Source organism: Eublepharis macularius, chromosome 7, assembly GCF_028583425.1.
Source record: "Eublepharis macularius isolate TG4126 chromosome 7, MPM_Emac_v1.0, whole genome shotgun sequence".
Taxonomy (NCBI): domain Eukaryota; kingdom Metazoa; phylum Chordata; class Lepidosauria; order Squamata; family Eublepharidae; genus Eublepharis; species Eublepharis macularius.
Window position 1 is genome coordinate 66,820,657 of NC_072796.1, and position 23,909 is coordinate 66,844,565.

General features: G+C 42.3%; 1 protein-coding gene across 1 annotated transcript in view; it reads left to right on the top strand.

Annotated features, from left to right (window-relative positions):
* APCDD1 (APC down-regulated 1) overlaps window positions 1-23,232 on the top strand; it is a 41,851-nt gene extending 18,619 nt beyond the window's left edge. The window contains exons 4-5 of the mRNA XM_054984682.1: window positions 13,607-13,928; window positions 18,705-23,232. Of these exons, the coding sequence (XP_054840657.1) occupies window positions 13,607-13,928; window positions 18,705-19,156 (774 nt within the window). The 3' untranslated portion in view covers window positions 19,157-23,232. The remainder of the gene's footprint in view (window positions 1-13,606; window positions 13,929-18,704) is intronic.
* Window positions 23,233-23,909: the final 677 nt, after the last annotated feature.

Genomic DNA, 23,909 nt, shown 5'->3' on the forward strand with positions numbered 1-23,909 from the left:
TCCATTGGGCTCAGGGGTGGCTCCGCTGAAAAGGGTGAGGTCAAGGGCTCTGGAGGTAGGCGTTCGTGTGGTGGCTCAGACGATTGCCCTGCAGGGCTTCCCCCTATCGGTCATGGAGAACGTGGGCTTCCAACTGCTGCTCCAGCACTTTGTCCCATAGTTCTCCATGCCGTCACGGTGCACCGTTGGGCGTCGAGTCATGCCTGCCCTGTACAAGGCAGTGCGAGACATGGTGCGCAGAGACCTGTTGGCCGCCCAAGGCAGAACAGTGCACTTCACGGCCAACCTGTGGAGCGGCTGCCATCACGGGTACCTTGCCATCACTGCCCACTGGTGGCAACCAGAGGACCTCCGCCTCGCCAGGCCAAGATCTGGCAGCCGTAAAAAGGTGCCCAGCTTGACACCAGGCTACAGGGCGGTTCTTCTTCATGCCCAGGGGATGGACGAGGTCCACACCGGGAAGAACATCGCCGCCACCGTCAAGGCAGCTCTGAGGGAGTGGACGTCTGGGGTGGAAGGGTTTGTCCGTGGCTTCGTGGTCATGGATGCGGGAGCCAACATGTTGGCAGCCCTGAAAGAGGCATCCCTCCCGGGCCTGGTGTGCATGGCGCACAAGCTGTACCTAGTGATGGGGGACGTGCTCGGGCTGCGGAGCAAGCCGAGGGACAGCTGGGACGAGGGAACCTTGTGGACGTGCAGTCTGCTGGACAGCTGCCATCACATCGCTTCCCATTTCTCCTGCAGCATAAACTTTTCCCGCGAGCTATTCCAGAGGCAGGGGGAGGCAGAGGATCCCGAGCACCAACTCTTCCAGGACCTGCCCACCCACTGGAATTCCACCTATGACATGATATGTCGTCTGGTGGAGCAGAAGGGCGCGTTGGAAGACATCCTGTCCTCTTCGGATGTGCTGAGGAGGGGAGAGGAGTTGAGCCTCAGCTCCATGGACTGGAGAGTCCTTGCCCAGATGTCCCGGATCCTGAAACCCTTCAAGGATGCCACTGAACTCTTGTGCTCCTACCAGGCCAGCCTGGGTCAGGTCCTCCCTCTGATCCATGGCCTAGACCAGTTTCTGGCCCAGGAGCTCCAGCAAGGGCAAGAGCTGCTCACCAGAGTCCGGGACTTTGTCCGGAGGATCCAGGCCTACGTCGCTGAATGCCTGCATCCTCTATGTTGTGAGGCACCATACCAACTGGCCTCCCTCTGTGACTCCCGCATCAAGGGCAGCATCGCTATGCAGGCGGGTCAGATGCAGCACTGGAAAAAGGAGCTCTGCAGAGCGGTGCTCCATTTCCAGAGACAGAGGGCAGGAGAGAAGGAACCAGGCAGCGGTGAGGGGCAGGCGGTGGAGGAGGGGGAGGAGGTGGGAAGAGAACCACGCCAGGGAAAAGCCACCCCAATGGACACATTCGATCTCTCGGCCTCCTCGGTGGGCTGCGTGGTTGGCCGCTGTGCGGCGAGTGCGTCCCTCTCAGTGGATGACTTGGCGGGGGCCATGGTGCGTGAGTACCTTTCTGAGCCCACTGAGCTCCCCCATGCTAACTCATTGCAGTATTGGGCGCGGAAATCTGACTGATGGCCGGACCTGTCCATCGTGGCAACAAACATCCTGTTCTGCCCTCCCACCAGCGTGCAGAGCGAGCGGGTGTTCTCCCACCTGGGAGACCTCCTCCGTCCCCGCCGCGCACGTCTGCACCAGGACCTGGTGGACATGTTGACGTTCATCAAGGTGAACCTCAACCTACTGGGGCACCCTCCCGTGGACCTGAACCTACCCGTGCTCTGAGCCACCCTGGGGTTGTAGCCAGCCCAGCTCATCCACAGTGGGCTCAAGCCTCCCTCAGTTCACGGGGCTGCTTCCATGGCTGGTGACCCTTTGCCCTCCTCTCCCAGACACGTTCCTATTTCCTCTTCACACCTCTCCCTCTCTGGATCTGCTCAGATGCTTCCCAACCTCTCCTGTCTTTCCCATCCCGTCCTTTCCACGAAGGCAGGAAGGTGTGGTGCTGCCAGCTGATGCTGCTTTTTTGGCATGAGGAACAGCTCTGCTGCTGTTGCTGATGTGAGAGTGGCACCGTACGGTACCCCCCCCCCCTTCCATGGCACCTGGTGTCCCCTCTGAGCAGGGGGGAATGGGTCCCTCCCACCCTTTCCACGAAGGCAGGAAGTTGGGTGCTGTCTGCTGCCACCGCTTTGGACCCCGAGGGACAGCTCAGAAGCTTTTGCTGAGCTTGACAGGTTTGAGCTGCACGGTGCACTCCTATCCATGTGTACCTGCTGTCCTCTCTGTGCATGGGGGGAATGGGACCCATGACCAGTCACGTGTCCTTTCCGCGAAGGCAGGAAGGTGGTTGAGGTCCGGCGGCCTGGCAGCCGCTATCAACACCCACCTTCTGTACACTGGGCCAATGTCAACCGGTGGCTCTAATTGTGTCAAGTGGGAGTTTCCTGGGGGCCTTGGATTGGAGAGGGTATAACTCCAAGATCCCTTTTGCAATCTTGTCCATACTTGGGTGATGGCTGTAGGAGAGGCTGCAAAAGACTCCCCAGGAATATGGGCTCTGTAAGTGCCACGGGAGCCGTTCCGCACCCAATGAACCGTGAACCGGTTTGGTAACAGGAAATGTTCGTTGCAGTTCGCGAGCTTGGAATCATCGTTGGCACTGAACCGCGAACCACTGATTCATTACATTTTTTTGGTTCGCTCCCATGTCTAGTTATAACCTTGCTTCTTTGAACTTTTTTCCTTTTCTAATTGCTGGCCCATAGGGAAGTAGCTGAAAAATGAGCTTATATGCTAAATTGAGTTTAAAACCACTAGTCTCAAACTCTTTTGGGAATGGAATACTGTGCATAAACAAGAGACGTTAAATCAACTTGTTTTTTAAAGCTTTTATGGTCAAGTGGTAAGTTGCATGAGGAAATCACTGCTGAAGTGAATCAAGTGTGTTGTACAGAATTTGTCTGGCAAGGCTTGTTTCACTTCCTCTTTATTATTATATTTTAAAATATAAAAACTAGCTAAAAATAATTAGACATTTATGAAGAAGCGTTGCCTTGAAGCTTCTTACATTGATAAAGCTGCAAAGTTGAACAGGGTATCCAAGTGGTTGAAATGAGTGGTAATTAAAAGCAAATGATTACTGGATTTGTTAGGAATGCTAAAGCCAAACAGAATTGGGCTTATTCCAAATTCTTTACAGTGGTTAAGCTGCAGGATGGTAAATCAAAGGCCCAGAGTGAAAACCAAGCTGATTCAAGCCAAGCTCCTAAGTTGAATGAATTTTCAAGAGCCCAATACTTGTTCAAGCACATAGAAGAATATGAAGGGGTTTTCTTTTAAAGTATATCCTTTGTGGTATCTTAAGCAAATAAGATTGATTAATAGTTCAATAAAATCACTGTATGCTCCCTAAATAATGCATTTGTTTAATAGCCAAATTTGTGTGTAGCTGTATTGTAGCTACAGCATCTGTCTTGTGCAAACAGGAGAAGCAAGTCAAAGACTGCCTTTCAGTTGCTGTTTCACTTGAAAAAAACTTAATATTACCAAATATTAAGTATATTAAATGGAGAAGTTAGTATTTACATAACTGGCTTTTGGAGGCTGTAAAATAGAGTAGGACAATGAAAAGCTACTGTTAGGGCAGAATATGGGGAAAGAGAATGGTTTCCAGTTGGCAAGGGTGTCAGACAAGGATGCATATTATCTCTCTATCTGTTCAACCTTTATACAGAGCATATAATAAGAAAAGCTTGATTAGATCTAGAAGAAGTCGGGGGGGAAATTTGTGGAAGGAACATTAACAATTTGAGATATGCAGATGACACCCTTTCTGGCAGAAAATAGTGAAGACTTGAAACTGATGAAAGAGAAAGGAGAAAGCACTAAAGCAGGATTACATCTGAACATCAAGAAGACAAAAGTAATGACTACTGAGGAGTTTTAAAGTTGACAATGAAGAAATTGTTCAACTATGGCATTCCCCATTACAATGTATGGATGTGAAAGTTGTATGGTGAAGAACGCTGACAGGAAGAAAATGGATTCATTTGAAATATAGTGCTGGAGGAGAGTTTTGCGGATATCATGGACAGCCAAAAAGACAAACAAGTGGGTTCTAGATCAAATCAAGCCTGAATTCTCCCTAGAAGCTAAAATGACCAAACTGAGGCTATCTTACTTTGGTCATATTATGAGAAGACAAGATTCTCTGGAAAAGTCAATAATGCTAGGAAAAGTAGAAAGCAGTAGGAAAAGAGGAAGACCCTTAAATGAGATGGTTTGACTCAATAAAAGATGCCACGTCATCCAGTTTGCAAGATCTGAGCAGTCTGTTAATGATAGAATATTTTGGAGGTCTTTCATTCATAGGGTTGCCATAGGTCTGAGGCGACTTGACGGCAAATAACACACACACATATATAGTCAAAACCTGAACAATTGCTCTATTTGGCCACTTTGCACATGGTTGTTGCTTACATTAGTTGGTGTGCATAAGACTGAAGATGGTTTATTGGCTCATTTTTGGTAGACATAGACTGTTGCTGCTGCTTACAGAGATTCTCACAAATGCTGGACTAGGTCAGTTTTTTGCTGATCCAGCAAGGTACTTCCATTCTTAAGCAAAAGTGAATACTGAGAATCACTTAATGCAAATTAATTATGCTTGATCTTTAAATAGATCTCAACTATTCACTCTTGGTTTGTAAATTTAGTACACATTAGTGGAATACAGGAATTATAGAAGATTAAAGTAAGCTGATTGAATGCTCCAGACCAAGATATAGAACTAAACAACAAGACAGAGTGAGAGAGCAGAAAGGAAGAGTGGCAAGGTCTCAAGAAACTCCAGAGAACTCTAGAGAGCCAGTTTGGTGTAGTGGTTAAGAGTGCTGGGAATCTAATCTGGAGAACTGGGTTTGTTTCCTTACTCCTCCAGTTGAAGCTAACTGGGTGACCTTGGGTCAGTCACAGCTTCTTGGAGCTCTCTCATCCCCACCCACCTCACAGGGTATTTTGTTGTGGTGATAATAACCAGAACTACAAATGGAGGGATGGGTTTCACTAACAAACTGCAACACACAGGGACACAAGGTCCTGTGAAGCCCAAGACAAAAAGGTATAGGAAATATTCGATAAATTAATAGTGACTAGAAACATTAAAGTGCAAGTGTAAAAAGCTACAATTCCAAATTTATGCTAAAGTTTCCTATATACAATATAGGCTTCTGCCTAGGAAAGAAATAACACTGTAAATGAACTGACAAAGACTGACTACTGTATGAACTGCATTGGTTCCTGATGTAACATTGTATTGAATTTTGTACTCTCCCTGAGGAAGTTGTACAAGTTTGGGAGAACTATTTGGGGCTCTTTTACTTCATTGTGTAAAAAATATTAGTACTGTAACAATATTGTATATAGGAAACGTTTAGCATAAATTTGGAATTGTAGCTTTTTGCACTTGCACTTTAATGTTTCTAGTCACAATTAAATTATCTGATATTTCCTATACCTTTTTATCTTGGGCTTCACAAGGCCTTGTGTCCCTGTGTGTTGCAGTGGTGATAATAACAACATACTTTGTAAACAACTCTGAGTGAGTGTTAAGTTGTCCTGAAGGGCGGTATATAATTCGAATATTTTTTTAATAATAATAATAACTTCACTTATATATCACTCTTCTAGACGATTAGTGCCTCACCCAGAGTGGTGAACAAGTTAGTGTTATTATTATCCCCACAATACAGCTGGGGAGTTGGGGCTGAGAGGAGTAGCTTACCCAAGGCCACCTACTGAGCTCATGGCAGTAGTGGGATTCAAACCAGTAGAGTACTGATTAACAGCCAAACCACTTAACCAATGTGCTAGTTATTTAAATAACATGAATTCAGCCAAGATTTTTAAAAAGCTACAGAACACGCCTGAAACAGACTGTTGATCTTCAGGCTTAGAAACAAAATGACTACCTGATAACTTGCAGTGCAATTACATTTCATATTGGCACAAAGAAGTAATTTTGAGAATTCTCACATACCCTCAATAAATTTGCCTGTAAAAGTTTTCAAAGGTGATTGAATTGCATTCTTAAAGCATGTCAGAACATTCAGAAAGCGAGCATGTTTCTGTGATTATTACAAATGATACAAAATCAGGTACAAGTTTCATTTGGTAGCAAAATCACAACATAAAAAAATGTTCCTACAAGTCAACCCAAAGACAGACCATGCCAACAATCTTGCGAAACTACAGGAATTGAGCCATTACACCAAAATCAAATTTTGGATCTACAACTTCACTCATTTACAAAAGAAATGTCAATAAAATCCTAGAAGGCAATGACATTCTAGGAACATGTTCCATTTTAAGATGCTGATCAGCTCAATCAAAGATTTAGAGGCCGAACAGAAACTAAATGTCATTCATGCAAAGCCATCAGAAGCAGGAAGATGCTTTTCCATTTGTGATTTAACGTATTTTCTATCTGCAGTCCAACCATGTGATGCTGTTTCTCACCATTTTTAAATACCACCACACCATCCTTGTAATAATTATATAATTTCATTTTGCTGGAAATGTGGTTGTTTATCTGCTGGAAGGCAGCAGATTCCCACTGTTAGCAGATTTTGCCATTCTTTATGATCTAGGAACAGATCCCCTATGAATGGTGAGGGTCTGTTGTAATCACTAAGGAAGGCTAGAAGCACCTGGCACCAGCAACTTGATGACTGGGAGGGACTTCCACATCCATTGATGCAAACAGTATCCACCAAAGAAACCGGCATTGTCAGTACCTGGTAGCCAACAGGCTTGGCAGATCTCAAGCTAAGGCAGGTTCAGCCCCGATTAGTGAGACCACTAAGGAAGTCCAGGGTTGCTATGCAGAGGCAGGCAATAACAAACCACCTGTTAGTCTCTTGCCTTGAAAACCCCAGCAGGGGTTGCCATAAGTTGACTGCAGCTTGACAGCACTTTACACACACACACACAGAGTGAATACAGAAAACCTGTAAAAGAGTACAAGATCCCCTGCTCCTGCTCTACTCCTTTCTCAGGCTGCAAGCACAGCTGTGGTCACTCTTGCCCTGCTTCTGTATGCAAATTGCATTTGCTTGGATGTTACCATTTTATTCCATTCTTGTACACTGTTCTTCCAATGTAAGGACTCTCCTTCTGGTACAAAATGTAGCATGAAATTATAGGATTCAGTCTGGTATTTACAGTATAACCAAAAAGTCATTCTTTGTACAGTGGCTGTAAAGCAGAATTGATATTTATAATCTTGAGTGTATGCTGAACATTTGAAAGTTGGGTTGTATGAGTATTTTTTCACATTTGTACTTACGTTAGAAAATCTTAACATACTGGAAACAGGTGATGCCTGACAGCTTGCTCACTGTTTAGCATATATACGCTTTCTTTAGTATAAGTTTGCCTATGCACCTCAACTAATCACAGCTTATTCGCTATGTGGGATAAATATGGAAGGAAGAGAACTTATTGATACATGTTAGATACATAAATCAAATACAAAAGGGAAAAAGGCTTTAGGTTCCACAGTCCATTCCTTGCATATTCACATTCAGCCTTTTGATTTACTTTTTGCAGGAACCTTGTGGATGTTCCTTCCCAGTTTATTTATGGGAATTTAAATCTGAGAAAGACACTTTTTGCCTCGTTTCTGAAATTTCACCCAAGATTTTAGAGTTTAAATTCAGAGGGAAACCAAAGTTATTTTCCTCAATGCCTTTTGCCTTTACATAGTCATAAAATCCTATTGAAACAGACAAGTCAGACAGCTTTAACTTTTCAACTTACATTTTTAGTACAGATTGGTTTTTTAAGGAGCACTTAAAGGTAGAAGACAGCTAAAAATTCTTAATACAACTTTACCACAATCCTGGTCTAGATTCCTAGGCTTTGAGCTGAAGGGGAAAAAAGACTTTCTGGTATCATCTCTTTATGTCATTACTTTTAAATCATATGTAAAGGCCGTGCACCATTTGCAAGCTTGAGTTACACCTGTGTTTTTCAGGGCTTTCTCCCCAGTGAGTTGCCTTATCCCTCATTGGTCTTGTATGTGACTCGGAGAAAACCTGCTTTGGTGAGGGAGTCATTCTAGCCATTTAGTGAAGTGTTCTCTTGGGTTTGACTTACCTGGGCAGTGGGGCACAGGAGTGAGAAACTCTACTTAGCATTCATGAAAGTGTTTTTATAAGGCATCAGCTTTACAGCAGTGCAGGGTGAAAAGTTCCTGCCTTTTCCATTTGCTTTAAGTTTGAGATCCCTTTTTAAAATCAGTCCTTCCCATGGGTTCATCGTGGTATATCTTACCCCCCAAAAAACTAGACATAGATTCAAGAGCTACTATAATAGGCTTTTAAAATATTGCGTATAATAATCGTGACCTGACGTGCCCTTCTGTGCCATTAGCTGCCTGTGCTTGCACCACAATAGTTTTATGGGCTTAATGGTTCGCTGCTAAGTACATCTTCTAAGGCTAACGAGAGTCAGCAGAATGAAACAGTTCTTTTAGTCAATATTTCTAATAGGCTAGGACTGCCTATTCTAACTCTCTGCAATACTCTCAACTTTTTAATCAAAACAAGTTCCAGTTCTTAGTCTAGAAATCTCATCTGGCATAAATCAACACAGCTCCATTAAGGTCATTGGGTCAAGAATGATTTACACCAGATGAAGATCTGTATGGTTTAGCTTGAAGTGTGCCAAGCTAAAAAGAGAGGAGAGTCAAGAGAAACAGAATTCCTGAAATAATTTGTACTTTAACGTAAGTTTCCAAAGACTTTTAAAAAAATTGTGATGCAAATAGCTTCACTGCAGATGGTGGGTGAGTTATTGTCTGTAACTAGGATTAGCAGCAATAGCAGCATAAAGACTGCTATAAAAATAAGTTCAGGAAGGGCGGAGAAAAATTAATTGGGAGCATTCCCCCCTCCTCCCCACAGTGTGCTATCTTTAAATTAAAAACGAAATTTCAGAGTGCTGGGCCCCAAGTGAGATATTACAGGAGGGAAAAAATGAAATCATTCCATGAAGAGTTTCTAGGCTGGGATTTTGTTTCTTTGTGATGTCATTGGGAGAGGAAAGAGTAGGATAAAGAAGAGCTGAAAAAGAACAAGGATAAGGGAGTTTGTTTGTTTTTTTGATTAGTAAAGGGCTGATAGTCTTGCTTTTAGTCACTATCATTTGGGAAAGCATACATTTTGGCATATTTTAGCTTCAGATAAAGTTGGCATCATCATTACATGCAGCTTTTCTGGCAGGGAGACAAACATTCTCCCAAACTCTTCTCTAGTTCTGTTCTTTGTAAAAAGGTTTGCATCTCCATTAGTTCTGACACTTATTTTTAACCAGGGAATAATGCATCACTATATCCTGGGCTCGTCTTTTATATTTGTTATATTATTATGCAAACATTTTATCATCTTGGTTAAAGACAGGAGATTCTAAGTGAACTGACAGAGTATATCATTAATAAAAGTATACATGAGGAAAGGGTTTCATGAGGGTAAGTTTGATTAATCAAAAAAGGAAGGAAGTTTATTAATATGAAAAAGGCTTAGCATAGTGAATTTTACCCTCAGCTCTTGGGAGATGGGATTAATGAAGATGAAGAATATTGCCAGGAAACAAATGCAGAATGTTTAGAAATGGTCAATATTGAGGTTTTTAAAAAAATTGTTTCTACACAAGAATACATTGGGCTGGCTCCTCACCTCACCTCTCCAAAATCCAACTCCTAAGTGGAAGTAAAATAGCAGCTTGTGATGAACCACAAATACTTGTGCAAGAGCATGTGCAAAGCTTGCATAGTGTTATAGGTTCTATAGCATTTTTCCTGTCTTCATAGAACAAGATGTTGGGCAACACCGTGCACAACTTGTTGCACTAGCATGTCCTTGGATTTGGTTTACTTTTCCACACAACAGTCTAGCATGGGGTGTAAGACAGTATTTTCTGTGAGCAGAAGTGCTTTCTAGTACCTTTGGATCCATGTCAGTATCTATTTGCTTGCCCAATGAGACCTTAAAAGCAATGCGTATTGTTCCATGCATTTTCAGACATTGTCTTCTTTTGCCTCAAAACTGACTATTTGCCACATTTCTGGTTGTTGAGAATACTCATGACGTGAGCTGCTTGTTGCAGACAATAATATGTGCACGGTATAATTTTTTTAAAATAAAACTTTCCCTTTGCAATGTGTTGCCAGTCCACCTCTCCCCAAGCTCCGTTTTGTGTCCCATGATTTATTGCTAACTTAATGAAAGCAGTTGTAGAAGCCAGTACTTTGAAAGAGAATATTAGATGATTTGTCATTATGGGATATTTGCTCTTGGGAATGGGTATTTATATACATTCTTACATTAAACAACAGCATTCTAGCAACAGGACTAAAACATTCTGAAGAGGGAGATAGAAAAAAAAATACATCTCCCATGTATCAAAAGTGTAGAACCTGTAACCTTGAGGAGCACCAAGTACCAGCAACATCACCCCAAGGTGCACGGAGTGGCAGTCTCTCTCTCTATGAGCAAAGCAATCCTGGAAGATGAATAGGGAGGCGCTCACTTCCATGGAAGGTCAAGGCTCACTCAGGCATGGCAGATGAGCCTTCACTACCTTCAAGCTGCCTCTTAACCTTATCCATGCAGAAACACCCCTGTTCAGCATCTCAGAACAAAGCAACATGGCCCAAGTGTTGCGGAACTGTAAGCTCATTGTTTGGGATGAGAGCACTATGGCACACAAGGCGTGTTTTGAGGCACTGACCATAACCCTCAAAGATGTCAGGGGCAACGAGTGATGGGGGGAGTCACCGTGCTGCTGGCTGGAGACTTCTGGCAGATACTGCCATTAGTCCCAAGAGGAACTTGAGCTGACAAGGTTACCGTGTGTGTCGGGCGTCGTATTTGTGGCCCCTCATCAGGAAACTCACTAAGAAAGAACATGAGGATCCACACTTGAGAGGTGAGGTGTCTGCTGGGGAATTCTCTGAACTCCTACTAAAATAGGGGACGGAGAGTATCTTGAGTCCAAGGAACGGTGACCATCCCTGCAGGTCTGGGCACAGTAGTGATGACCCTAGCAGATCTAACATATACCCTGATATCGCTGCTATCACGGAGAAGTTCATGGACTGGCTGTGCAAGCATGCCATTCTGACCCCCAAGAACAACAAGGCTGCCATCATTAATGAAACACAACTTAACTGCCTCGAAGGGGCAGAAATGGAGTACAGATCTGTGGACTCAGTGGTACAAATGGATGACGCTGTCCACTACTCCATGGAGTTCCTCAACACGCTCAATCCTCCTGGCTTCCCAGCCCACAAGCTTCTCCTCAAAGTGGGGGCTCCAGTGATGCTGCTCCAGAACCTCAACCTACCCGAACTCTGCAATGGTACCAGTCTACAAGTGAAAGTCCTCCACAGGAACATCATCGAGGCCACATTGTTCACCAGCAGTGCTTGGGGGGGGGAGTTGGTGTTCATACCACCCATAAAATCCCTTCAAATTCAAGAGACTGCAGTTCCCCCTCAAGGCCTGCTTTGCTATGACCAGGCCTTTTTTTCAGCTGGAACGCGGGGGAACAGAGTTCCGGAACCTCTTGAAATTGGTCACATGGCTGGGGGCCCCGCCCCCTGATCTCCAGACATTGGGGAGTTTAGATTGCCCTCCGTGCCACTCCAGCGGCACGGAGGGCAATCTAAACTCCCCTCTGTCTGGAGATCAGGGGGCGGGGCTCCCAGCCATGTGACCATTTTCTCTGAGGGAAACCCACTGAGTTCCACCACCTCTTTTCCCAGAAAAAAAGCCCTGGCTATGACAATGAACAAATCCCAGGGGCAGACACTGAAAGTGGCAAGAATTGACTTGAGGGAAGAGTGCTTCTGACATGGGCAGTTCTACATGGCCTGCTCCAGAGTGAGCTCACCCAGCAGCCTGGTGATCCGAGCACCTGAGGGGGAAATCACCAATGTGGTCTACAAAGACCATGTTTCACTTTATATATTGCATTACAATCTTTTCTTTTAAAAAATCTCTTTAATAAATGTTACATTTCAAAATTCACTTCATCAGTTTTCGGCATCAACACGCTTCGCTTTATTCAAACACCTTCGTGAAGCTCAGGTACTATGCTATTATACTACAAAACCAACTAACCCCCCCCCCCCAACTAAAAAATGTTACATACCTATAAATATTATAACTGGATTTAAAGTAGTTAAATACCGTAGCGAAGCACGGGTATCAAGCTAGTTTATCTATATACAACAGCGAATTGAGGCAGTTGGTTATAGCAGTGCCAAACCAGGTTTGTGCTCAGTCTTCTAGCACTACTATACACCCTTCCTGGTTTTCCCAAGGGAAGGATACATGAATGGCTGATCCCCATAACATAGTTCTGTATTGTGTGAAATCTAGCTGAAACCGTTGGGGTTTTTATTTACTTAAAAGATTTTTACCCAGGCTTTCTACCTTCATAGGGACACCAAGGCAGCTAACAAATTAATACATCTCAATTAGAATCTCATCATAAAACCCATTAAAATAGCACACAAATATATCATTAAAACAATTTTAAACCAGAGATTAACACTAAGACAAAAGATAAACAACAGTTAAAACATTGGATTGAGGAAAAGCCAAGCAAAACAAGAAAGTCTTCACCCACTGGTGGAAGATGGTAACAGAAGGAGACAGTAAAATCTCCCTGGGGAGTGAGTTCCAGAGTTCTTCTGCCATGAGTGAGAAACCCTCTCTCAGGTTATCACCTACTCTCAGAAGGCAGGGAGTCCTGAAGCAGGCCCTCTGAAGATGACCACAGTGGTCAGATGGGTTCATGAGGGAGTACGCACCCTTTCAGGCATGTTGGTCCCTAATCATGTAGGGTTTTTTATGCCTGGATGCACATGGAACACACACACACAGATACATATTTCTTTACACCCCAAGTGAATATAGGTTAGAATCAGGAGTGAACATAACTTATATTTCTTACTGGTACTGTCTTTCTAAAGGAGTTCAAAGCAGAAGATGGTAGGTACTTTTGTCCATTTTCTTACTGGTATTCCATGTGTGTGTGTGTTTGAGTGTGTGTGCCATCAAGTCGCAATTGACTTATGGCAACCCTAGCAAGGGGTTGTCAAGGCAAATGAGAAGTAGAAGTTGTTTGCCATTGTCTTCCTTTGCAGGGTTTTCCTTGGTGGTCGCCCATCCACCTACTGACCCTGCTTCTCTTCCAAGGTTAGAATATACCATGCTGTCTTCCCTTCCACTGGTACTCCATACTAGCTTACAAACCAAGACCCATTACTCTGGTCAGAAAATATAGAAATGTGCTATTATTAACACATTAGACATTTTTTCCTTTTTACAAGTATCAGCAGTTGACCTGGAGCCTAATAATCTCGGTCTATCAATTCAACCATTATAGGAAAATACTTTCTAACAGTTAGGAGCCATTATTCCTATAGAATTTTAAGCTGTACAGAAGTTATCAGCTAGTTACTATTTTTTTTTACCAAGTAATGACTGTTAGCTCTATGTCTTTACCAAATTTCTGTTGTATTTATTTCAGAACCATGACCATTCATGTATAGCATGCAGGATCATCTATCGGTCGGATGAACACCACCCTCCAATTTTACCTCCAAAGGCTGATTTGACTATTGGATTACATGGGGAATGGGTGAGCCAACGCTGTGAAGTGCGTCCGGAAGTACTTTTTCTCACCAGGCACTTCATCTTCCATGACAATAATAATACTTGGGAAGGTCACTACTATCATTACTCTGATCCAATCTGCAAGCACCCTACTTTCACCATCTATGCCAAGGGCCGTTACAGCCGAGGAGTGCATTCATCCAAAGTGATGGGTGGAACAGAATTTGTGTTCAAAGGTATGATTTCCTTGATTTTAATCTGCTCTAGTCATGCACTGCACTATGCAGTCATAAAAGCTGGTGATGACTATTTGACATATAAAGCATTGAACATTTTTCAAAGCACATGTGTGCCTGCTGTAGAGAAGAGTTACAGCTTAAATTTGCAATAACATAAAAACGAAGAAAAGCACAAGATGACTCATTTATAACTACAGTAACTACTAAAGAGCTGCATATTTAGAAGAAAAAGGCCATTTGTATAAAAATTAAGAAGAGGTGAAAATTGAAACTGAGACTTGAGGCTAAGTACTTGTAAGAAAAGAGTGTAATGGAAAGTGTCTCAAGAGAGAAGAGTAGGGATGAGCCTGTGGCTTATGGACAAAAGGACAGTAGAAGGACCTTGGAGTGGCTGTAAGATGAATAAGCCTGGTAGCAGAGTTCTGGGCAGAGCTAAGTAGGATCAAGATGAGAGTGAGGAATGCCAGTGAAACGAGGGTTGCGCTAGTCAAGATACATAACAGGGAGCATGGCTGAAGGACTTAGCAATGGGAATTGTTAAAATGGATAGGTGCACAACAGTTTCTGAAAAGGAAGTGACTGATTTGGGTAACTGAATTTGAAGTGTGGATGGAGTGGAGGAGTCACATACAAACCTCAAGCACTGTGCCTAGGAAACAGGCTGGGGAGCAACACTGTCGGAAGAGATAACATTAATCTAAATGGCAGATGGTTTATGTGGAAATTAATGTTTTCATATACTGAGCACATCCCTGCTAACTGAAATCAGCTAAAGGCAGAGGAGGATGTTAGTCAAATATCATGAGAGATAAGTGACAGCTAAAATGTGAAGATTCAGTGATTACCCAGAGATTTTACCCACTACAAGGGAAGGGTTGATCACTGAGCTGTGTAACGGAAATCTGCAGGGTAAGGGAACCCACCAAGCAGAGTCTCTGTTCCTTAGGGTAGTTAGTTTAAAAAAAAAAAGATTGCAGTTAACTGATTCAAGAACAAAAGCCATTTCCACTCAGATTATTTGCCCTGTTAGATGATGTTGGAAAGTGATTTCCTTCCCTCCCCCATTCCTCAAAGCATTGTGCCTCATTCATGTACCTCCTGAGATTTCTCTGGCTTATCTGCAGCCTTTCTCAAACCTCTTTTGCTGCAAACGTTTGGAAAGATCCCAATAAAGCCCAGCTAGCTGCCACACGGCTGGTAAATTCTGGTTTTCCCCACACTCTTGACCATCATTTCCCCTGACCCTGCTGTGTCCATTTCATTCCCATGCCCCTCAGCATCCTCTGTTTTTTAATTTTAAATTGACAGTTGAATACTGATATGTTATAGCAATTTATGTACCAGATTCTCTGAATTTCCAGCTTTCATTTTTTTAAAAGTAAGTCTCTATCCCTTTTTGTTGTAAAGATAAGAGAAAGGGCATTTCTCTGCAACTTAAGTGGCCAGATACTTCTTTTTTTATTGAAAGGCAGAAATTCAGAGACCCTGGTATACGGATTGTTATAATGTTTTATCGATATAATGATATTCAATTGCCATTTTAAAAAGTGGGGGACAAAACAGGTCGGGGGGGGGGGAGATGGCTGCTGCTGAGGGACCAGGGCAACCTACTATATGGGAGCTCCATTGCCACAGTACTGTATGGGCAGGAGTAATTGAGATGCTGCACAAAGCCTGTCCTTGTGTAGAAACCATTAAAGAGAACAACTCTTCCTGGCTTTTATGCAAAATCCCAGGGATAGGCATGTTACACAATTTTGCTTAAAATAAATCAAACACACAGCAAATATAAAATGAAAAGTGTCTATGGATTTGGATAGGGCAGTCAGTGCCTGCTCCTAATTACCTGAGAGGGAGGAAGCCCAGATTGCTGCTAAGCCGAGCTCCAAGGAGCTCTTGTTTCTGCCTTTTCTATCAGAGGAAATCATGAGGAAAATTAAAATGCAGATAAAAAAGCATTTTATGCTTTCCCCACTGCAGCTCAAAATCTCCCCCCAAAACTCTGCTTCTGAGGGGAAACTGGAAGACTGCAGTGGGTGATATTGGCAAAAACCATCTCCCATTGCAAGTGTGGAAATCTTAGAATTCAACCCATACGTCACAGAATTATTCACACAACTATAAAACAAAGTGAAAAAAACTATCAGAAGAGTTAAACAAAACAAACTAAGAGGATTGCATCTATTCACTAATTTCCAAGAAAGTCTGCATTTTTATTTAATTTAGTGACTTTTTTTCAGCTATACCACCCAGGCCAGTTTCAGTTTGCTTGAAATTCCAAAGCCAATTCAGTTCAGCTGGAAGTCTAAATGATTTAAATTACTTTTAAATTAAATCTAGTCAGTCTTTTCAGATCAGGAGAACTTGGCTGAAATAAATCAAGGTTGTTTCTTTAAAGCGCTGAAGTTTATAGATTCTCCATTTCTCAGGATGCTGTGCACATGAAGCCTTAAAAGTGTGGATGATATATGATGGTAATGGAACTGACATTTTCTGAGGTTTTTGGTTTCCATTTGGAACTGGTTACTTCATTAACTTTGTGAGCAAGTATATGTTAAAAGACATAACTTTATATCCTGGCCTTAGAACAATTTTTAAATGAAATTTGAGTGGGGTTTTATAGCATCTTTCCCCCTTTATTCTCTCATGAAAACCAGCTTGGTTTTATTTGTAGGCTTGCACAGAGCATGGAGAGAAAGGAGGAAACTCTGAAACAAACACTTAAATTTCTGATTTTCCAATCTAGACACCAGCCTTTGGGTGGAAGATTGTTTCCTTTCCTCCTAAAAAGCTAATTATGTGCAAACTTCAGAGCCAATTCTAGTCAATTTGCTAAGTATATTTGCAGTATACAAGTTGAAACGTGAAAAGAGGTGCTGGATTGAACATCTAATTTTTCTTGTTATAAGTAAAATATTGCCAAAATAGCAGCGCTGGATCTAGGGTTGCCCGTGCCCGGGGCAACTGTAGGCTAACCACCTCACACGCGTGCACAGCACGCGCTGCGTGATGACGTCACTTCGGTGACGTCATCACGCAGGGTGGAACGGCGGAGGCAGCGTGCTGGGCTGGGAAGCCACGCGCACCATTTGCCTCCCCGCAGGCAAATGGCTCAGGCGGTCTCGCAGCCCTGCGCGCTGCCTTTCGCCTGCCCCGCAGGACGGGGCGGCCGTCTTGCTGCGCACCCCCCTGCCCTGCAGGGCAGGCAAAAGGCAGCATGGCCACCCACACCATTTGCCTGCCCCACAGGACGGGGTGGCCGGCCGCCCCGTCCTGCAGGGCAGGCAAATGGCGCAGGCGTCCTCGCAGCCCCCCGTGCTGCCTTTTGCCTGCCCTGCAGGACAGGGGGGTGCGGCAAGCTGGCTGCCCCGTCCTGCAGGGCAGGCGAAAGGCAGTGCGGGGGGCTGCTGCCTGCGCCCGCTGGCAGCTGCTCCCGGCACCCCCTCCCTGGTGGTGCCGGAGGCAGACTACCCCCCCTGCCCCCCTCAATCCGGCCCTGCAAAGTAGCACCCCCCAAATTACTAAATACAACATTTAGGAATGCTTTTAGGTGTTTTCTTGAAGATTTCTGCATGCTAATATATATAATAAAAGTGTCCCCATTCTGTAGCAGTTTGACAAGCTGGTGGGGAAGAACTGAGCCAGAACAGGAAATGCTTTTTGCAAAACTATTTGGTAGCATTTAGCAGCAGCAGTCTAATTGGCAGGGACCCATCAGGAAGCTCTATCCTGGCTCTTAAATAAGTTTTACCTTCTGTGAAGTCACTGCATTCTCTGTGATCTGTAACTGGCTGGGATCATCCAAGGAAGAAGCAGAGGAAGCAAGGAGCCACTAACAACAGTGCATGGGGTGGGTGTGGCCAGTGACTGTTTGGGAGAACACTTGACAAATTAATTTCCAGCCTAAAAACTTAACAGGTGAACATTTAGCACTACTGTAGAAGTCATCTGCATTACAACTGTTCTTTAGCCTGTTTTGAAATGACATTGAAAGTTCATTGCTTAGTTTTTATGTATTTTATCTAAATGTGTCCAGTGTTAAAATTAGCAACCATTATTACTTTGTCTAGCAAAGCAGAATATGTTGCTACAAGAAGGTCATATAACACTAATACCAATAAAATAAACCATGCACCCTCCTAGGGTTCCACCCCCACCCCCCCGCAGCCCAAAATGCCCCTTCAGGGGATTCCCAGGAGCAACCTGAAGAGGGAAACAGAGAAAATCACACTCCCTGCACGTGCAGACCTATGACAGGATCTGAGCCCTAGTGTTTGCCAATACTGAAAAGACTTAAAAACTTCTGAAAACAATGCTAATTTAACATACAGAACCTACTGCCAGAAGGTAGGGTGGTGGCTGGCTGGCTGAGGTTACTTTAAGAAGCATATCTTCCAACAGCTACTAAGCATAAAAGCAACACAGAACCAACCAATTTAGAGGCAGGATGCCCCCGAATACCAGTGTCTGGGTGCTGTTGGCTTCATGCTGGGCTTCTGGCTGCTGAGAAGCATTTGGAAAAATGATGCTGTACTGGCTGGACAGTTGGCTAGCTTGCAATTTGCTTACTGAATCCCATTTTAAAACTGCTTTGATTACACTCTACACAATTACTCTTATTAGCAACCCTCAAGGCCCAAACCGGAACATCAATGAGCTCTGAATCATTTACAAAATAACATCAAGTTCTTATTGAAGTGGAATTCAGTCTGGACTACGACAAATTCATGTCATTCCAAATCACATTAAAATCTCTTTTTGCTTCTTTTGTAGTGAATCATATGAAGGTCACTCCTATGGACATAGCTACCGCTTCTCTGTTGAATGTCTTCAATGGAAATGAGTGTGGAGCAGAAGGATCATGGCAAGTTGGGGTACAACAGGATGTTACTCACACTAATGGCTGTGTTGCTCTGGGAATCCGTCTTCCTCATACAGAGTATGAGATCTTCAAAATGGAACAGGATGCAAAGGGAAGATACTTGCTGTATAATGGTCAGAGGCCTAGTGATGGATCCAGCCCAGACAGGCCAGAGAAGAGAGCCACATCATACCAGATGCCCTTAATTCAGTGTACTTCATCAACCCCAAGAGCAGATGGATCATTAGAAGAAAATAAACTAGGATGGTACAGCAGTGGAACCCGAGCCAGGAATCCCCGTGCCTTTGTTTTGGTTATGATGCTGACTATTTGTACTGTTTGTCACTTGGGTATTTACAGCTAGGAGTCGAGACTATATACAATTTCAGATGAAGAACTAGGATGGTGCATGCCTCAGGACACAGGAAAATAAAAGAGAGGAGACAGATATAACTATACATTTGAGTGGCCAAGAATTGCTTCCATCCTGAACTTCGCTCACTTGTTTCTATTTTGAGCTTCAACCAGTCTGATCTATGGCCTGACATGACTGCACAACAGTAATTGCACTTTAAGACTGCAGATTTCCCCCCCTTCCTTGGTTGGTTTTTTTTTTTTTAAGGACACGCTAGGTTGAACTTAAACGTCTTATACAGCATTTTCTCCGCTGCCAACTTTGCTGTTGTGGTTCATCCTAAAACCAAAATCAGTTTTTTTCTTGGAGTTTATCAGGAATTATGCTTTTATCGTATTGTGTCAATACTGGTAAATTGCATCATTCTTATGCTACAATGTATATATGTATATATGAGAAATCCAAGCCAGGATGTGTCTAAATACACTTTCATAGACTTTACATAAAATATTAAGTGATCTTTTATGTTAATGATACTGACAGGAAAGTATCTCAGATTAAAATTTGCAGAGATAATTTAAGGTATTTTCATATAACTCTTTAATTTGAGGAAAATCAAAAGATGTAGGTGACACAAGCATTTTCTTGTGCTTGTCTCAAGGCAGATTAAAAAACATTCCAGGGTCCATCAACTGGTTATAAACAAACTTTTAAAAGTAAGGCAAAGGGAAGAAAATGATAGATCTCTCAAGTGCCAAGGAAATGAAGCCAGAGGGCCTTATGTTATATTTTTATGAAAGGCCAGGTGAATGGAATGCCTACCATGTGCGGTGTGCTTATCTTAAATCTCATTTTATTAGAATGAAGCAGTCAAGACTAAATCTACTCCCATAAAAGCATATTTTTACAAGAGACTTTAAAAAACAATAATTCACAATAGGTTGTGGTAAAAAAATGGATATTAGCAGCCAGCAGGCTGTGGGCCAAGTCACAAACTCTCTTTGGTTTGGAAAGCAGAAAAACTGATGAATATTTAATGAGAATTCTTTTTTTTAATAGTGGAAATGGGACAGATCTATATGAACATTTTTAATTTAGTTTGACAGTAGCCCTTTCAAAAACGACTAATAAGATACACAGAATCAAGACACCCTGTCCAAACTGTTGTCTTATTTAAAACCAGCAGCACTGGTTTTCCCCTGGATGCATATGCATGAGTTAATTCACACAGATATGTAACTGACCTGTATAACTCAAAAAGTAACATGGCCTGTGGTGTATTGCCATGCACTGTTGCTTTAATACAGTGTAAAATTTCTCACCTCCTAGAGAATATGGAACAGTACAAAGCAAAATAGTACACGCCTCAAAACCACTGCACATTTAAAACAGTGGAGAAACCTTTAACAATGCAAACTCGATGTTGAATCCATAATAATCCAGTTCAATAAATCATAAAATAGCACTAACTTTCCTTTCGTAGTAAATCAGGACTTCTAATCACACTGATTTCAACAGTTAAGGACACCTAACTGTGCTCGAGCCTAATTTTCTAGTACACAAGGCTGTAGAAACAGGCTTGAATATATAGTGGGAAACCATGCAAGAAATTCAAAAGTCAAGAAATTTACATAAGGCTTAGAAATTGAAAACTTCACATTTTTAGGGTAGAAGTCCAGCTATAGTTGACAACCTTCAAAATTCTGAAAAAAATAGCTCCATCAAATACGTAACATAACTATCTATAGTCTCTGAATGTTGATCATTACATAATTATAAAATTGCTTTAAGTATATAACAGGGTGAAGCCAAAAGAAGGGGGAAGAACTTTTTTTAAAAAATGGGCAGGAATGAATGGAACCAGACATTAGCTGGGAAGAAATCCGGACTCTTTATAAGGATTTCCAGTGCAAGGTTTCTCCCCCACCAAGACTCTAGATCTTGGTAGCCTTACTTATTGCAACTTTTCATTACTTATTGCCAGTTTTCAGAGACCAGCGATCTCAGAATTATCAGATCCTTGAGTTTTTAAAAGTCTCTCAAAGTTCAATCAGTGGTTAGGCTAAGCAGGAGCCGTAAGAGTAAGAAAAACTGAAGCCCATTTGGGCTGCAGAGTTCCTCCATTCTCCTGGCTTCCTGGCACACTTGTGTAACAGCTGTCCTGTGCTGTGCATGCTCTTCCCCAAGACAATAATCACCTGCATCTCAGGCCCATGCCGGATGAAGGAGCAACTGGAAAACCCCTCCTGATGTTTCATAATGCATGAACACTTTGTTTTTTTTTGCTGATATTTCACTGACATTATAGTTTATTGTTAAGTAATCATCTTTAGTGGTTTTTTTGTTCCTTCAGTTTTCCCTTTGAAGCTGTTAATTGAATCCCAACTAGTATGTCTGTAGGGTGTGGTGACATACTTAATTTTTTAATAATGTCAAGGCTTAATACTAACATACAATGCAAACCTTCTCGTAAGGTTTTGTATCTGTTTTTCAATCTAGCTGATTTAAGTATTCTCAGAACAGTGATATCTTCAATTATAACAAGTACTTTAGTTACTGACCACTTACATTGCATTAATTATGATTTAGTGTAACAATATTCATTGAGCAATGGTAATGATGCTGGCAAATTTCTGAATTGGGGAAGCCTCATTAAGCTTGGGTCTGACTCCTAACAAAGGCCTTATCCTTAAGCCCAATGAACATCCTTTCCTACAAACAGGCATATGAGTTGTTTCCAGTGCCCCCTACTTTAATGAATTGGACCAAGGGGCACTGGAAAAATCAACTCTCACACAAGAAAACATGCTGTGAACCCTGCTCAGGAACATCTAGGTATTGGGGTGAACCCTACTATGATTCTTCTATTACCAGCCATCCCCACTCCCTCACAATAAATTTGCCTGGATGGTAGTGGTAGAAAAGGGCTTGAGTTAAATTCCCACAGGGCTCCATCTTTCCAACCTCCTGGAATGACCAAGGCAGCAGTCAGACATCATAACCAACTGCAGTTATATTTGTGCCCCACTAGAATCTATTACAGCTGTAATATACATCCTCCTCATTTTCTCCACCTTCTCGTTTATGAAGACTGATAAAAATCTTCTTGGTTTATTGAAGCTCCAATTTGTGACATCTGAATGCAGGAATCTAAAAATGCGACTTTGTGTCCTAGTTTAAATCTCAGCAACTGAAGCTCGATAGAACTGGAGTGTTTGATCTTTGTGTGCCAAAGGAGGGGGGAGTGCAGCAGCAAACTGTTTTTGGATCCAGAGTTTAACTGCAATCTGTCATAATGTCTGAATGCAGCACCTGGATATTTCTGAGAATGCTAAAAAAAAAAACCCTAAGAAAATTGCAAACAGATCTGGAAGAAGCGTGCCCATCCCTTACAGGAATCATGTAGTATTTTTTCAAAAGAGAGAACAGTTTGCTTTTTCAGCTCAATATTCAAGATCTGAAGTAGCATTAACATTTGTAGCAATGTAAAATTTAGTCTTGAAGTATCACAAATTCCAAGAGTAAAAATAAGCCTCTCTCCAGAGAGTTGTCTATTTAAATCTTATTGAGAAAGAAGCTGAATTTACAAGGTTTTACATAACATATTGCTTCTCACCTATAACATGTAAGTATCAGAAAACAATAGGGTCAGCTGATACAAGATAGATAATATGTTTAGGAGAAAACACAAGACTACTTTTTAAAAACCACACAAAACTGCCAGACACTGGAAACTTCTCTCCCTGGTATTAATTTTCAGCACTTGTTAGTGGAGGTAGCAGTGGAAAGGATTCCAGTCATTCTGAAGCAAGGTTGCCGTACAAGTCTCACATCTTTGATTACTACTCCACTTTTCTGTATTCAAAAATCAGATTTGGCTCCGTATTTCAGATTGTGTGACTAGTATGGTGTCATAGACTGGATTTATTCCCTAAATGGCATCCTGCTATAAAGAATTTCAGTTTAAAAGTTGTACATTTGCATAAAGTCCTAGAATTGTTTCTAATATATATTTTTTTTATTTTTGTACCATTATAAAAAGCTATTTTGCTTCCCAGTGTTGTTTTACAGATTTGTTTGGGAAGTTTGAGCACTTGTTCAAATAAAGTATAAACAAAAATGAAATTCTTCAGTGTTTTATCAATAGTGAACGTTTCCTTTTTTGATTTACTGGAAAGTCAAAACATTTTTGAAATTGTAGGCTTTTTGCCATAATTAGAATATTCTTTGGAACAAATGGTGTATTCCTTCTGTAGCCCAACATCACATTCTATTCCGTCCTCGCAAGGAGGGCGGAATAGAAATTTGAAACAAATAGTCATTTAAACAAATTTTGGTGTGAACAGCCATCAAATCTGATAGACATCTTGACGTACAGTGACACAAACACTGTGTACCATTAAACGGGACATACTCAAACTGGGAACATTATTGCAACAAATGGCTATTACTCAGAAGGAAATGTGAGCACTTGAATTTTTCCTGGAGTTTCCTTTCCCGTCATTGCTCTTTAGTTACCCTTAACATAATCTGCCATGAATTGTTACTCTCTCCCTCCTTGGTTAAACGGAGACCAATAATTTGTAAGTGTCCTGTTTCAAAATCAAGAGTTCTAAAAAAGGGGCTCTCTTTTATTTAGGACATCACAAGGAATTATCCAGTCTCTGTTTGCTCCTAAAAATTTCAATCTCGCTAGTCATGGGTGTAGAATCCAGCAAACTCCAGGAACAGAGGAAAGTCTTCCTCTGTCTTTCAAGCAGCT